This window comes from Grammomys surdaster, unplaced genomic scaffold (genome assembly GCF_004785775.1).
Source record: "Grammomys surdaster isolate TR1022 unplaced genomic scaffold, NIH_TR_1.0 125349, whole genome shotgun sequence".
In the NCBI taxonomy this organism is placed as follows: Eukaryota; Metazoa; Chordata; class Mammalia; order Rodentia; family Muridae; genus Grammomys; species Grammomys surdaster.
In genome coordinates, this window is record NW_021620222.1 from 728,713 (window position 1) to 745,423 (window position 16,711).

The 16,711-nt window shown below is 46.1% G+C and overlaps 1 protein-coding gene across 1 annotated transcript; it reads left to right on the top strand.

The window, feature by feature from the left end:
• Positions 1–3,268: 3,268 nt before the first annotated feature.
• Positions 3,269–11,443, top strand: LOC114637544 (sialic acid-binding Ig-like lectin 11). Its single transcript, XM_028785749.1, has 6 exons — positions 3,269–3,308; positions 5,979–6,269; positions 7,703–7,972; positions 8,798–9,079; positions 9,219–9,321; positions 11,338–11,443. The coding sequence occupies exons 1-6, from the start codon at positions 3,269–3,271 to the stop codon at positions 11,441–11,443; spliced, it is 1,092 nt and encodes a 363-aa protein (XP_028641582.1).
• The last annotated feature ends 5,268 nt before the right edge of the window (positions 11,444–16,711 follow it).

Genomic DNA, 16,711 nt, shown 5'->3' on the forward strand with positions numbered 1-16,711 from the left:
GAGAGAGAGAGAGAGAGAGAGAGAGAGAGAGAGAGAGAGAGAGAGAGAGAGAGGCAGGCACGAGAGAGCCTTAATAGGGCTCTGGGTCCACTCGAGCTGTAGTTACAGGGAGCCTGTGCTCACAATGCAGGTGCTGGGAACTGAACCTGAGTCCTCTGCAAGAGCTGCACATGCTGTTAACTTCTGAGTCATCTCTCCAAACCCCAAGTTTAGCCTTTATCTCCATTCTTGGAGGGCTATTTCCTCCTGTGCTTAGTAATTTGGAAAAGTGAGTTCATATTGGTGTGGCTTTATTTTTTTTTATTACACCTCATTTATCTTGTCTGTGTGCGAACATGTGGTGGTCAGTGAACAACGTGTGGAAGTGCCCTCTCCTTCCATCATGTAGACCCTGGGATTCAAATTCTGGTCATCAGGCTTCACAGCAAGTGCCTTTACCTGCTTAGCTCTCTCTCCAGTCCTAGTGCAGCCTTACCGGTGTAAATCTGTGTGTAGATAGGTATTGAGTGATGTTTCCTGAGGAGACCTGAACATGAAACATCCATCTCTTCACCCCAAGGAGAGCACCAGTAGCAAACCAGAGAAAGACTCATCTAGCTTGGTGCACCAGTGAGGTCTCTGAGCTACAGGAGTGAGTGTAAGCAAGGAGTTCCCAAGAGGAGCCTGGATGACCCAAGGGCAGTTGTAGCCCCACAGCCCACTCTAGGAGGAGTGATGACTCATAACAGGGGTGGCCCTGGAGCTCCCTGGACAGCTAGCAGGCAATTGGGGCAGTAGTAGAGTCTCCTCTATAGCAGCCATTGTAATATTGATATATATATGTGCATGTGTATGTATACATGTATAGATGTATAGATATGCACATACATGCATATATGTATGTATATAAGTAATCATATACATGTATATATATTTATATATACATACATATATACACACACACTGGGGGAAGGGCCTTGTACATCTTGTACGTTTCAGGAGCTCCCTGGGCTTGTTGTTTTCTTCCTTTGCTCTAACATAACCATTTGAATTCAAAGGAAGCAGCTATATTGATGAAGACAGAACCTTCTAAACTGACTTGGGCTTGCTTCCTCAATAGAAGTCCCTCAGGAAGGAACCAGAATATGAGGTGGGAGAGGCGAGTGTTGGTAGGTTTGGCAAAGAAGAGGAAAAGGAGACGGAAGGAGCAATGGAATAGCCGCCTGTGTCGGCTTGTGCCTGTAACCCCAGCACTTCAGGCTTAAGGGATCCTGGGATGCCTAGTGAGTTCCAGCAGTAGGTAAACCTTCTGAGTAAAATCCTTTCTCAAAACAAAAGGAACAAAGAGAAAGTGATGGGGCCACGATGGAAAGAGAGCAGGGAGGGCTTGGACATGGGAGGAGAGTCATTTGTCTTGTTTGGATGGTTATAGATGACTTATTGACAGGGTAGAAAACGAAGGGGTACACACAATGTCTTCTGATTGGCTGTGGGAGTCAAACTCGGCCAGGCATTGGTTCCTGAATCAATACCTTCCACTCATCCATCACCTTCTTTGCGGAGGTATTGAGGTACAAATGTCCTTTAAGAGATGGCTAGCCCAAGCTCTTGTAGAGTCTAGAACCATCTGGTCAAGGAAAAAAAATCTCTTAACTAGTAGAGGCTCTGCTCTATAGAGCTGATTTGATTGCTAAGGGACCAGCTCTGAGGAAGAAAATCTGCTGTCTCTTGGCTGCCCCGCTCTCCATTGACTCCCACTTGGCACCGTCAGACTCTGATTTGTTCTGAATAGGCATGCGCCTACACGTTGGTATCTTGTGGGCGGGGCTTCTCAAGAGGCGAGTGTCTAGGCTGGTCAGTTAGGGTTTCTCAACCTTAGTCCCTCCCAGTCTACGCAACGTCATTCCTCCTGTGGGTTCATTGGGTGGGCCCAGTTTGCCCCTCTAGAATCTAACTCCCCAGTCAGTATCTATAATTGTAAGTCAGACCTTCACTGAATGCTTTCAGCTAAGCTTCCCTGTAATTCCAAGAGAAGGAATGCTGAGGAGCCCGGAGCCCTAGGAAACCAAAACCAGGAGGTAGAATTGGAGAAGAAATTAATCGTTTAGAGGGAGGGACAAAAAGTTGCTGTTGGAACTGGAGAGGTAGCTCATCAGTTAAGAGTACTTACGGCTCTCGCTGATGATTGGAGTTTAGTTCCCAACTGCCTGTAACTTCAGCTCCAGGGGATCCAATGACCTTTTCTGGTCTCTACTGGCATCCAGAGAAGAACAGGGATATCAGGAGGTTAAAGCCAGACAAGACTACAGAGGGGATTCTAGGTCAGTCCCGGCCACATATCGAGACTCACAAACAAAAGAGAGCCAGGAGAACAGCTCCCAGTTTTCAGGTGAGAAAAAGGAAAGCTGGGCAGGACTGGCCTGAAGCCATTCACCCCTGAGTTGCTGAAACCAACACAGAAAGTTTCCACTCTTTGATTTGAACTGGTAAGCCAGACATGTCATCTCAGTATTGAGAAATGGGCACGGGCAGACCAGAGGTTCAGATTCAGGCCCAGTTATGTAGGGAATCTGAGAGCAGCCTGTTCTACATGAGACCCTGTCTGAAAAAGTCAAAACTAAGAGCTAGAGAAATAACTCAGTGGCTATGAGTAAGGATTGCTCTTGCAGAGGATCTGAGATGGTTTTCCAGTACCCATTCCAGAGGGCTCACCACCACCTCTAACTACAGCTCCAGGGAACACACACACACACAAGTATTTACTTTTTTACCCTATTTTCTTTATTTTTAGTGCGGGTATGTGTGTAGAGGGTGACTGTGTGTGTACACGCATGTGTCAATTAGGGGACAGATGTGAGTATAGACTCAGATGACTTCATAACAACCGTGCCTGGTCCCCCAACAGTCTTAAACCTTATCACAAACTTTGAGACTGCCTTGTGGGCTAAATAGAATCCAATGCACCAGATCTTGAAGGAGGAAGAAGACAGAGAAGATGGTTAGACTAAAGAGAGCAAATATGTTAGGCTCTCAGGGAGTCATGAGGAAGATGCCTGACCTCAAAGCTCCCAGTATCTGTTGCCAAGAGGAATCCAGCTCACAAGATAAAGAGGTCTTACATGGATTGAAGAGACAAAGGACTCCATTAAGTAACAATGTTATTTTTTCCCCACTACCTGCCTCTTTGACTACTCTTGTTCTCACCTGCCACAAATCACACCCTACAGGGCATTCTGTAGGAGGCCAGAGTCAGCAGCAGGAGCCATCCTTGTTTTCTCTTGTCCCTGAGATGCTGTGGGGGCTCACATACTTTCTTCTGCTGTATTTGGGTAAGTAACACACGTCGTGAGATCACCATCTGAGGCAGTGGAAAGGGAAGATGAAGGAATAATTGTTTGCTATGAACCACAGCTAAGTTACAGTCCACAGTGTTATTACAGAGGACCACATGGCTCTGTAGCTGTGTAACTTCTCCAGGAGACTTTCTGGGTGGTTTGCAGTCATCACCTTACCAAATGAGCCACCTCTTCAGGCCCTATTCCATTGAATTCTTTTTTAAAAAAATACTATTTTTATTCATTCTGTGTGAATATTTCATACATGTATACAATGTAGCTTGATCCACTCGAGTCCCTACGGGCTCCAGAGCCCCTCCAGAACATTCCCAATGCGTTCTCCAAACTTCAAGTCTGCCTGTGTATTTATTTTAAGTCACTGAGTCCAGTTCTTGTTGTGCAGAGGTCATGGGGTAGGCGCTATCCAGTGCAACATGAGCAGCCCACCAGTAGCCACCTCCCAAAGAGAAATGACTCCTCCCACTGCTGTCAGTAGCTCCTCCTCCATTTGTGGTGCCGTGTTTAGCTGGCTTGATCTTGTACAGGTGACTACACTTGGTATGAGCTCATGACTGCAAGAGCCACATCATATCTAGAAGACAGCAGTCACCGCTCTTGCCTCCATCTCCATCCTCCATTCTTTCTGCCCCTTCTTCCACAGTGTTCCCTGAGCCTTGGTCCAGAGATGGGAGGATGGTATAGAAGTCCATCTCCAGCAGGACACTTAGTCTCTCTCTTTTAATAAAAAAGTTGCTTTTTTCAAGATTTATTATTTTTAATTATATGTATGTATGTATGTATGTATGTGTCTCTGTGTGGAGTTATGCCCATATGTTTGGGTGCTCACAGAGACCAGAAGTGTCCAGTGTCCTGGAGCTGGAGTCACAGAGGATTGTGAGCTACTTGGTGTGGTGCTGGGAATCAAACCCACACCTGTAAGGTATTTGTCTAGCACGCTCGAGGCCCCAGGTTTGGTTCCCTGAATTGTGTAAAGTTGTGTGTAGTGGTGCGTACCATCATTTCAGGACCTAAGGAGTAGGAACAGGAACATGATAAATTCAAATAATCCCAGCTATATAGTCAGTTTGAGGCCAATCTAGGCTAGAGACTTTGTCCCAAAGAAAGACTTCAGTGAAACCATTGTCTTTATGGTGATGACCAGCTATATCAACATGTCATAGATTAAGATCAGCAAGGGAAGAGATGATGGGGAAGTTGCCAGACGACTAGGCAGGAGCACCCAGTTGGCCTCTCCTAGGGAAGCTGTCCGGACAGCACGGTTCTCTCAGCAGCAGTGCACAGAGTTTAAGTTCAGGCCCCCCAGTTAGGGAGCCCACCAAGCCTTGAGTGCAAGGTTTTCATGGGGAGTCTGGTCATGCAGTTGTGACAGACCTTAGCATTCGATTCTTCCAGAGATCAAAATGATACTTATTATAATAAATAAAATAGTATAATAAATTAAATAATAGCAATGCTATAGGCTCTGCAGCAAGAAAGGTGAGATGGATTACCACCCAACACACACACACACACACACACACACACTCAAAGAGCTTCATTAGGAGAATGACAGACATCACAGGTAATGCGATGGGCTCCTGAATGGAAATGCCCTTAAATTCTATAAGACTGAGAGAGACTTTTGTTCTTACAGGCTAAGGGAGAGGGTAAATTCTACAGCATGTGGCCTAGTCTATGAGCCAGGAGTCGCAAGACAGGCAGGCATTGGGTAAAGATAGTGTTATAATTCAGGCCAGGGGAGGGCTCAACAGATTTAGATGATTGCTCCATGCTTTCTGATCTGAGTTTGCTCTCTGGAACCCACATGGTGGAAGGAGAGAACTGACTTCCTCTGATCTTCACAAGTATACACTTACGCACGCATACACTGTGAATGAGCAAATGAATGGATAGAGGCAGTGAAAAAGTAACCATCAGAGTTGGCTAGGGTATCAGAGAGAGCTGGGTTTGCAGCTGCTGAGGGCCTGAGAGGCTGTGAGGCCACAGCAGTTGTGTATAGTTTCTGTTGCTGTGGTTAAACACTGACCAAAAAATCAACTTGGGGAAGAAAGGGTTTCTTTAAGCTTTCAAGGGAAGGGAATTGGAGGCAGGAACTGAAGCAGAGACCATGGAGGAATGCTGCTTACTGGTTTGTTTTCCATGGCCCACCTGCTTAGGCATGGCTAGATCACTGCCCCCCATGTGAATCAGGAATCAAGAAAAGAACGCCCCCTCACAGACCTACCCAGAGGCGAGTTTGACAAGAGGCAATTCTTCAATTGAGATTCCCTCTTCCCAGATATGCCTAGGCTTGTGTTGCATTAACAAAACTGTAATCATATCAACTGTCTGTCCAGAGGGAATTTCAGGCAAGTATGACTTGATTGAGGAAAGCGGCAGCTGGAGAGACTGTAAGCAAACAATACTACATACACCAAGGACTCTGCCATCAATCACATGATTCCTAGACTATTGGATGTGACCCAATGATGCATATTAATAAAGACCCTCTTACCAAGAAGGACTTTTCTGGGCCTCTGAGGTGACTTCCTAGAGCAAATTCAGAACCTGTCCTGAATGACTATGTTGTGACCCTTTGATTGACAGACAGGAATCTGAAAACTTGAGGTGGGACTTGTTTCTATTTTAGATCTCTCCCCACAGGATTTCTTCCTCCAGTTTTGGTTGATATCAAGAAGACAGCAATGGAAGATGGTCTATGCAGTACAGTTCCTTGTGTGATTGAATTTTCCAAGGCACCTCTCAGAAAGCCCATGATTGTGAGCTATAGGTTTAATGAAAATATCAGCTTCCATGTTGGTGCCAGCCAGCCCAGTGTCCCCATGGGTGATCTTTCCACAAAGGAGCTGGAATACTGTATCCTGCTGACCCACAGTGTGCTCAGAAGAAAACACATGACTGACTCACTCTATGTGGGTCTAGGAGCTCTGAAAGGTACTGTCATAGGGGAAGAGATTGGACACTCCATGTCATGTGATGTTCGGGCTCACACACTCAGTGGTTTGGGAAGTAGGAAATCTAGAGGAAGTGCTGGTGGTCAAGTTACTTCATCAGGTACTGGGCTTTATAAAACCTTGGGACACACACACACAAATGAAGTAAATGTTAAAAAAAAAAACCAACAACAAAACAGCCAGAACTGGTGAGAAAGGTCAGTGGATAAATGCACTTGCCACTAAGCTCAATGACCCAAGTTTCATCCTTGGGACCTACATGATGGGAAAAAAAGAACAGACTCCTGCAAGATGTCTTCTGACTTCCACATGCATGCCTGGCTACACATAAATTAACTAACTAATGTAAAAATTACAAAACCTTGGCTATTTAGTTTGTAAAATAATATAATGCTTTAAGTACAGTTGCCATCTCTCTAAATAGAAATTTCAATGACAGAAGCAGAAGTAGTGGCTTGTGCTTGTAATCTCAGCACATTGGAGCAGTGGTAATAGAAATGCCAGGAGTTAGCCTGGGCTACAGAGTGAGTTCCAGGCTTACCCACATGGAACAAAGCATGGTAACATACATCTGTAATCTCAGGGTTCCTGTGGTAGGATGGAAAGCAGAGGCAGCCGGATCCTGGGAAGCTGAGGATCAGCTAGCCTGGAATTCACAGCAAAGAACAAGAGACCATCTTGAGCAAGGCAGAAGGCTAGGACTAACATCTGTATGTAGGTCTGTAAGGCATTCTCTTGATTAATAACTAGTGCAGGATGGCCCAGCCCACTGTGGGTGGTACCACCCCAGGTTGTATAAAAATGCAGACTGAGAAAGCCAATAAACAGAGTTCTTCTATGGTTTCTGCTTCAGTTCCTTCCACCAGGTTCCTGCCTTGTTTTCCTGTCTTGATTTCCCTCAATGATGGACTGTGACATGGAAGCGTAAGATGAAATAGATCTTTCCTTTCCTAGTAGCTTTTGGCCATGTCTTTATCACAGGAATAGAAAACAAACCAATACAGTGCGTGTGTGTATGTGTATGCCAGTGTATGGAAGTCACAACTTGTGAGCATCTTTTCTTTCTTCCACAATGAGTCCTGGGGATGAACGTGGGTTGTTGGAGCTGATGGCAACTGCCTTTGTCTGCTCAACCATATGACTAGTCCCAAATAATGTAATTTAAATATTTTTTAAAATCCAACCTTCAGGATCAAGCTTGTGTAACCTCCCTTATCTTGTTCATGTGCCTGGCAGTAAGGTGGAGTGGGTTTCCTGATAGAAAGCAGAACTTGGCAAGAAATCATGTAAACATGGCAATCCCAGGTTCTGTGGGACCATTGGAAGAAGTTCAGGGGTTCCACTCAGAAATGCCACGCAGTGACATGCCCATAGAACACAAATCTAAGCATAACTTTTTTCCTTCTCCTCCAGATCTGACCCAAACCCCAGAGCTTCACATCCCAGAAAGTACTGTGGCTGGAGAGCCTGTGGCTTTGACCTGCACCTGCCAAGAACCCAAAGCTCTTTTTCTCTCCAGGAAAGGACCCAGCACGTCTTCCAACACGACCGTCTCCATCTACCCCTCTAAAGTGCTGCCCACTGACGCAAAACCTGAGGACCAGGACACCACTCTCAGATGCCACTTAAAGCTATCCCTAGATAACCTGTCCAGCAGTAAAGTGGTCAAGCTACAACTGGTCTGTGAGTGCTGTGGGTACTATTAGGATTTAGAATCTGGGAAAAATGTTGGGCTCCAGAGAAAGACTTGGATCCTGAAGGAGAGCGGCCATATTTTGACCCTGTAGGGCTGAGAGATCATAAGGAAGAGTGAAGTCTGTGTTTGGTGTGGAATGCAAGTGCCAAAAATGAAGGAGAACCCTTCTGGGTCTCACAGTCTCGAAATCTTTTAAGGTTGGGTGTTATAGAGATGCCTTAAAAAGCTGAGAGAGCTCATTGCATGCATTTGTTGCTTTTCTGTAGTAACTTTTCTTTGCTGTGATAAAACATCATGATCAAGGAAACCTTTGAAAGAAAGTGTTCATTATGGTTCCAAAGGGCTAGAGTCATCATGGCAGACCTAGGAGCTGGAGCATAGTGCTGAGAGGTCACATCCTTTACCATAAGCAGGAAGCAGAGCGCGGAGGAAATGGCCTAAGATTTTTAACTCTCAAATCCCACCTCCAGTGATTTACTTCCATCAAGGCCATACCGCCTACGCCTCCTCAAACAGCACCATCAACTGGGGGACCGAGTGTTCAACTACAGGAGCCTCTGGGGCACATTCTCATTCAAACTACCACATCTCTGTTGCAGAAGAACTGAGTTCAGTTCCCCCTAGCACCCATGTTGAGTAGCCTAAACCTGTAAATCTAGCTCTAGGGAATCTAGTGCCCTCTTCTGGTCTCCGTGGGCACTGTACTCACATGCACATACACAGACACACATAATTATAAATAAATTTGGACTTTGGAGGAAGTAAAGAAAAGTGTGGATGTCTCTCTGACCTCCGCCCCTTCTTCCCCACAGCACCAGCCAGGCTGCTCAAGTACTCCTGTTTGCTGAAGAGGACACTCACATGTAGCTGTTCCTTCTATGGGATCCCCACACCTTCGGTGCAGTGGTGGGTGGGAGGAACCCCTGTGAGTGTGAAGAGCATCGATGCCATCCTACACATGACCTCCACCACACTAGAACCCTGGACCAACAGCACCATCCACCTCATGTGGGAGCCAGAAATCATCAGGAGACTTCGCTGTGAGGGGAAAAACCAATATGGAGTCCATGCTTCCAGAATCTTCTTGATACCAGGTGCATGGAGATCGGTCTGGTGTGATTGGGGTGGAAGGCCAACTCTGGAGGACCAGGATGAGAACAAACACAGAGCAGAAGGAAGAGCGACAAAGTTTGAAGCCTCGGGATGACGATGTTCTTGTTCCTTTCCTTTCAGATAAAAGCTCTATTTCCAGTGTGTTCCTGAGAGGACTGATCCAGGGCATTGTGTATGGGACCATAGCATCTACTTTATTCCTCTTCTTCCTCGTTGTGCTGGTGTGAGTATCAGAGTTCGAATTCAACACCAAACCCTCCCTAAAGCCTGCCGTGTTGACTAATAGTCAACTACATTTTTAAAACTACATTTATTCTTTTGAGTGTGTGTGCATGTGCATGTGTGTGAATGTGTGTTTGTGTGCATGTATGTGAATGTATGTGTGTGCACAAATGAATGTGTTGTTCACAGTTTACAAGTAGAGATCAGAGGAGAACTTTCAGGAGTTGATTTTTTCCTTCTGCCATTGGGTCAGTCTTGATTGCAGGCTCACACTCACTGGTCTTTCATTGACTTATGACATGCATTTTCTTCCTGTTTAGTTTCTGTTGAGATGGACTCCTCATTAAGGTCTAGCCATTCTTTGTTTGCATTTAAGGTTATGGATTTCTCATTAAGCATAAATTTAACTGCATCACACACATGTGATTACGAACTGTTATCACTTGACTGAAACATTTCTGATATCCATTATGATTTTGAACCTATTAAGAATATCGATGCTTTCTAATAAATTCCACACACTCTTCTTCAATACCAAAGGTTGAATGTAAGCCTTTTGAACATACTAGACAATTGTCCCACCATTGAATCATGCCTCACTGGGGGATTCTAGGCAGGAGCTCTACCACTGAGCTACATCCCTGGGCCTCTTTATATTTTAATTTTAAGACAGAGCCTCAGTACACTGGTCTTGGACTTTCTCACCTTCAAAGTAGCTGGTATAACAGGCCTGCACTACAGGACCAACTGATACTTTTTCTAGCTTAAATTAAATAGGATCATAAAATATACCATACATAACGCCAATTTATTTTCCTTGTAGCATTTTTTTTGTTGTTAAAAAAATTTCTACATGGACTTAAGTGAAATGGGGATTTCTCATTTGTTGAATGCAGTCATGATACACACTTCCTTAAGTCAAATTCATTCAAGATGGGGCTGGGAAGATGGCTCGGAATAAAAGTGCTTTCCCTCCGACTCTGAGGGCCTGAATGTGATCCCCCAGGGCTTACATGGTGGAAAAAATAATCAACTCCTGCTGGTTGTCCTCTGGCCTCCACACTCATGTTTACACATGCCCCTACACACACAGACACACAGACACACACACACACACACACACACACTAAATTAAGGAAGTGCAATTTTATGAAATTCATTGTGTTGCCAAGGTCTCCTTTGACTCAGCTTCTTCCTGGTCTCTGGCAATGCTTTTGAAACCATTTTCAGTCATTTTTAATAGAAGTATGGTTCTCAGACAGGAAGTGAAAATTTGGATCTTACTCTCTCAATTCACACAGAAGCCAAAGAAGGCTTTTCATCTGGAAAGGGATAGAGACTAAGGAACAACTATAAAAATCTGGCTCTGGTTGTTGGGGTGACGGAGGTGTATTATATGACAGAGCCTACGGCTAGCTATGTAGTCTCCACAAGCAGGTGACTAGTTATGTAATCTCTGCTATGTCCATTGAACAGAACACACACACACAAAACCCCGAGAGTTCCTTGTACATACATGTGCCAAAAATGTTTAAGAAAAGGAAGAAATATGTATGTGTGTGTACATGCATATATATGTGTATATATATATATATATATATATATATATATATATATCGAAAGAGAGAGAGAGAATATGATTACAGGGTTGCAAGAGAAGCAGAATGAAGGAACTTCCATGGGGGTCACAAAGGGCTAGGACTTTGTCCTGTAGTTAATGGGGAACCTCAGGAGGGCAGTGACCAAAAGAGAAACAGCAGTTTCTAGGGTTTGGAAGGTGATAGCCTAGAGACCAGGAGGCCAGTAAAGAGACTGGGGAGAGTCCACGGCAAGCTATGTTTGATTTCCTTTTGATGAGTGGGCCGTTCACAGACCCAGCTTGGGGAGAGAGCCTCGTGTTCCAAAGGCAGCCCAGGGCTGGTTTGGGGAAGAGCAGTGATGGAAAGGACTCAGCGTGTCCAGCACTGAAGTGGGGTGGGGCTGAACACAGCATTTACCACAAAGTTCTTTGTCTTAGAATGAAGATACTTAATTGGTGGGCGGAAAATCAAACTTTCAAGAACAAAGAAGCCCCAGTTCTCAAGAAACCAGTTTTGGGAGGAGCCATCCCAGCTGAAGTCTGAAGCTACAGATTCACTAGCCTTGGCTCAGGGTAAGGAAAGCTGGCTGGTAGAAGGGACTCAACCCAAGTCCTCTCAGCCTTCCTAGGCAAAAACCACCAGAAGGTGCTCACTCCTTGGGAACAGCAATTGCAGCCCTATTCTTTTGCTCAGCTCTGTCCCAGCTTGAACAGAATGGAGGGGCAGCGTCTTAACTAGAAGTGGTTCTGGGTTTGTACATTCTTCACACCGAGGTCCCATGGGACAGCAGAGCACTGCGGTGACCATGGCAAGGACCTTGTGGAGCTTCAGGCCTAGCACTGCCCCACAGTGGAGACCTTTAAGAGGAAATGCTTTGTAAGTCAGCTGGGGTTGCAATAGGATGAGTGCCTTCAAACCACAGATATTTCCCCCTTTAATTCGGGAGGTTCGAGACCACAATAGGGGTGTCCTGATGGCTGGCTTCTCCTAGGGACTCTTTCCTTTAACTGGAGATGTAGGTCTCCTTTCTGTGTCCTCCCAGGACCATCTCTGGGTGCATTTGCATCATCCTCCCCTCCCCTTAAATTTGATCTTTTTGTTTGTTTTCTGTAGCTCCAGGTTGAGGATGCAGAGCCTTGTTCATTCTGATACCTTCTGAGAGTGGAGCTCCTCAAGAGCCCTCACTAGCCCATTCCCTCACTGGGAATGCCTAGCAAAAGGCTCTTTGACTTGAGTATTCCCTAGGCCCCAGCCCCTCACTGGGGATTGTAAAAGAGCACTCTTCCACATTTCTATTTTCTCAACTTTCCTTCACTTTTTTTTTTTTTTTTGAGACAGGGTCTTACTAAGTCAACCTTGAAGTAACTAAGTAACCTTGAACTCTGAGATCCTCCTGCTTCAGCCTCCTAGTAGGTAAGAAGATAGTTGTTCCTTCCCATTTCAACTCTAATTTCTTGTCATAGTCCATATTGGAATTTAATCCACCCACATGAACTTGATTACTTCAGTAAAGCATTGTCTCCAAATGTGATTGTATTCTAAGGTAGTAAGGGCTTGGATTTCAGCAAAGAAATTAGGATGAAGGAGCTGAGGGGCTGGCTCCATTGGTAGAGTACTTGTCTAGCACATGAAACTCTGGCAGGTTTGATCCTAGTATCCTACAAATGGGGTGTGGCTAGCACCACCTTCATTCCAGCACTGAGAAGACAGAGGCAAACGGGTCAGGATTTCAAGCTACATGGTGAGTTGGAGGCCAGCTTGGGCTACTTAGACCCTGTCTCAATCAATCCATCAATCAAATCAATGATAAAAATTAATACATTTTTATGAGCAACACCTTTTAACTAGGATTAAAGAAGCCAGTCCACCCCCTGGAGTGGGATACTCAGAACAGGAGCTGGACTTTCCAACACCAAGGAAAGGCAGCCTCTGTTTCTTCTACAGCCCAAGACCCTAGAGAGAGACAGAAGAGAGTCCACATGGGAATGCAGGTGGACCATGGTGCATGCCAGACTCCTCTAGCCTGACAGACCTGCAGAGGAGCAAGACACCATCTCCACCTCAGACTCCAGAGCCAGAAGCTTACAGCCTAGCTCTCTCTGTGGCTAGGCAAACCTGCCACTCTCCAGGCCTTCCCCCTTTCCTCCCACTTCCTCTTCTTCCTCTCTCTGTCCTTTTCCATGCCTCCTTTTTTCTCACCTTCCCCTCCTTTTCTTTCCCTCCTCTCTCTTCCTCTTCCCCTCCTCCTCCTCTCTCTCCTCCTCTTTCCCCTCCCCCTCTTTCTTTTCCTTTCCTCTTTCCACATTCATCCCTTACTCCTGCTCTTTTTCTCCATGTTTCTCCTCTTCCTCCTCCTCCTTCTCCATCTCTTCCTCCTGTTCCCTTTCCCTTTTTTATTTCTTCCTCTTCCTCCCATCCCCCTCCTCTTGTCCTAACATCCATGTAGTCTCTTCCAGGGTGGGTGGCCTGGTCCTTGCCTGTGGCTCAAGGGCAGGTATAGGGGAAGCAAGGCCTTGGATTCATCCAGAAGTCATGCAGAAAGGGGTTTACCAGAAGTTCAAATATGGGAACTGGGGGGTTCAGGGTGCTCTGGAGAAAGCAGCTGTGGGGCAGGCAGAGGCAATGAGAATGAATCAACCAGCTACCTTCCCTGTATGTGGTGAGACTTTATAAAAAGAGAACAGCCATGAATACAAGACCAAATTACTGGCCACAGTTATTCTTCTGTGGCTGGGCTCTCTTAACTCTACTCACTCTTTGTATCTCTCTCATGCTCTTGGTTCACACACTCCCATCCCATCTCACCCCATTACAACCAGACGTTATTTTTTTTTCTTACTCTTCACATTACTTTGGTTGCTTTGTAGGTTCCATGCATTTTGGAGTATATATGGACCTCTTTTCAGCTGACCCTCCTCTCTTTGAGTCAGGGTTTCACATAGCTTAGGCTGTCCTCCAACTTTATATGTAGCCAAGGATGACCTTGAACTCTTAATTTTCCTGCTTGTGCAGAGATTACAAGCATGAATCTCTATGCCTGGTTTATGTGGTGCTGGGATGGATGCCAGGCAAGCACTCTTCTGACTGAGCCACATGGCTGGCTTTCTTTTGTCATTTCTCACTCTTCCCTCCCTTCCTTATCTTTCTCATTTATCAAACATTTCCCCGTGTACCCAGAGTGCACTCTGCACTGAGTACTGTGGGAACACATAGTCAAGATGGACTGGTGACCATCCAGACCAAGACACAGATTTATTCAGTAGGGTTAAAACAAGGCTAGAAGCCGGGCGTTGGTGGCGCACGCCTTTAATCCCAGCACTTGGGAGGCAGAGGCAGGCGGATTTCTGAGTTCGAGGCCAGCCTGGTCTACAGAGTGAGTTCCAGGACAGCCAGGGCTATACAGAGAAACCTTGTCTCGAAAAACCAAAAAAAAAAAAAAAAAAAAACAAGGCTAGATATCCTATAGAGGAAGATACTTCTGTCCCCATCTAGGCTTGGTCACCTTAGGCTCTTCTGGACTTTTTTTTTTTTTGATCAAAGACTGACTAAGCCCCCAAGGGAATAGTTATAATTTAGTCAACAGCATGTGGTTGGTTCTGGAGAGGAGATGACAGAATGTACAAAGAAGAGAGAGTCAGGCAGACAGTTGTGTGATGTCTCTCATTCTTACAGATGAAGGGAGCAACTGAGACTTCAGTCTGAGACCTGGTCACCCAGCAATCCCCGGGACTTCAGTCTGAGACCTGGTCACCCAGCAATCCCCGGGACTTCAGTCTGAGACCTGGTCACCCAGCAATCCCCGGGACTTCAGTCTGAGACCTGGTCACCCAGCGATCCCTGGGACTTCAGTCTGAGACCTGGTCACCCAGCGATCCCTGGGACTTCAGTCTGAGACCTGGTCACCCAGCAATCCCTAGGACTTCAGTCCGAGACCCAGTCAATCCAGCGATCCCCAGGACTTGGTAGGGTCAACACATCTACCTTACAGAGCAAGAAACGGAAGCATGCATGGTTAAGAAGTCTCTAGGAAGAGGGGCAAGGAAGACACGCCCTCTTTTACCTTGCAGAGTCCCACCAGGGTCCTTCTGCTTCTCACAGCAAAGCAGAACTATGTGAAGACTGTACTTCCGTTTGTCTAGTGCACTCAATAAAGGGTGATGTCTTAGTCGCTTTTCAATCGCTGTTACAAAACACCATGACCAAGCTTACAGAAGGAAGAGATTATGGGGGCTTCAGTTCTAGAGGCTTAGAGGCCATGACCATCATGGTGGGAAGCATGAGTAGGCAGGCAGGCACTGCAGCAGTAGGGGGCTCACATCTCATTCACAGGCACAGGTAAAGAAAGAGAACATACACATGCTAAGTGGGAATGTGGTAGGCTGCGGAAACCTCAAGTGACACACCCCCTCCAAGATGGCCACACCTACTAACCCTTCCCAAATAGGTTCCCAAACCAACTTGAGACCCAGCATTTAAATATACGACAAGCAGGAGCCATTCTCATTCAGACACTCAGAGGGGTCCTCACAGAGTCAATAGACGAATCCAAACACTATGACAGGGTAAGCTCCCCTAATCAAAAAAGTATGGAATCCAAAATGCATCAGAACCTGACACATTTGAGGAGGGAGCTATGTAGTGCAGGCTAGCCTTGAACTCGGTATGTAGCCAAGGATGACCTTGAACTCCTGATCCCCTTGCCTCCACCTTCCAGTGCTGGAACATCACACTGAGATGAATAAAATGTTATTAAAAGTTAAACGCTTCAGAATTTAGAGTGATTTGAATTTCAGTTCTTCAGATTAGGATGTTCAACCGAAATAAAACCCTTGCTTCCTACATTGCTCGTGCCAGAAATTTTGTCACAACAACGAGAAAAGTATTTAATAAACATCAAATCTGCACTACTTTAAGGAACAGGAAACGGTCCCCTGTCGTATCCAGTGGGGCAGAGTGGGTAGAACTGACCTGTGTGTTATGTATCTGTCCTGTCCTGTGCCATTCTGTCATACACTGGTGGTCCTTCGCTGGTTTTCCACTTGTGTACGTACATTAAGGATTCATTAAGGCTGGGCGACAGGTCATCAGTAGACTGCCTGCCTAGAATCACCAAATGAAGAGCTAGGGGTGTGGCTTAGCGAGAGTCCTTGCCTAGAGCCCCCACAGTGAGAGCCTTGGGTGTGACTCAGAGGTAGAACATCTGCCTAGAATCCCTTCCAGTGGGGGCTTGCTCAGTGGGAAAGCATTTGCCTAGAGTCCCCCATTGAATGGGGTCTGGCTAAGGAATTCAGTGAATTCTCCTACAACTTATGCCAGCTGTCTTGAGCCCAATGAGTGGGAACCCCCCATCACAAACATGAAAAGAGAACTATTTCCCCACTGTTTAGCTTTTGCTGACTTAGCTCTTACAAAAAATTTAAGTAAATTATTACATTTATTTGTTTTGTATGGGAGTTGGATTTCTGGGTCTGAGGGAAGAAGCTGAGGTTGGACCCTGTCTAAGGGAGGAGGCTGGGTCCTGGACTCCCAGGGTCTGACAGAGGAGGCTAGGGTCTGTGTATCTGGGTCTAAGGAAGAAGGCTGGGGCTGTTGCACCTGGGTCTGAGAGAGGAGGGACAGAGCCAGAATCTGGAGGAAGGTTGGTCTCCTTCAGCAGGAGGCAGCTGGATGAAGTGCATCTCAGGCCGGGGTTCTGAAGACCGGGAGGACGCCGGTCGCCCGGGGGAGGGCGGAGGAGGGGCAGGGCCACAGTAACAAAGGCCTCTCCCTCCAACGAGCAACCCCCCCGGCCCCGCCTCCGCGGCCCCCCTC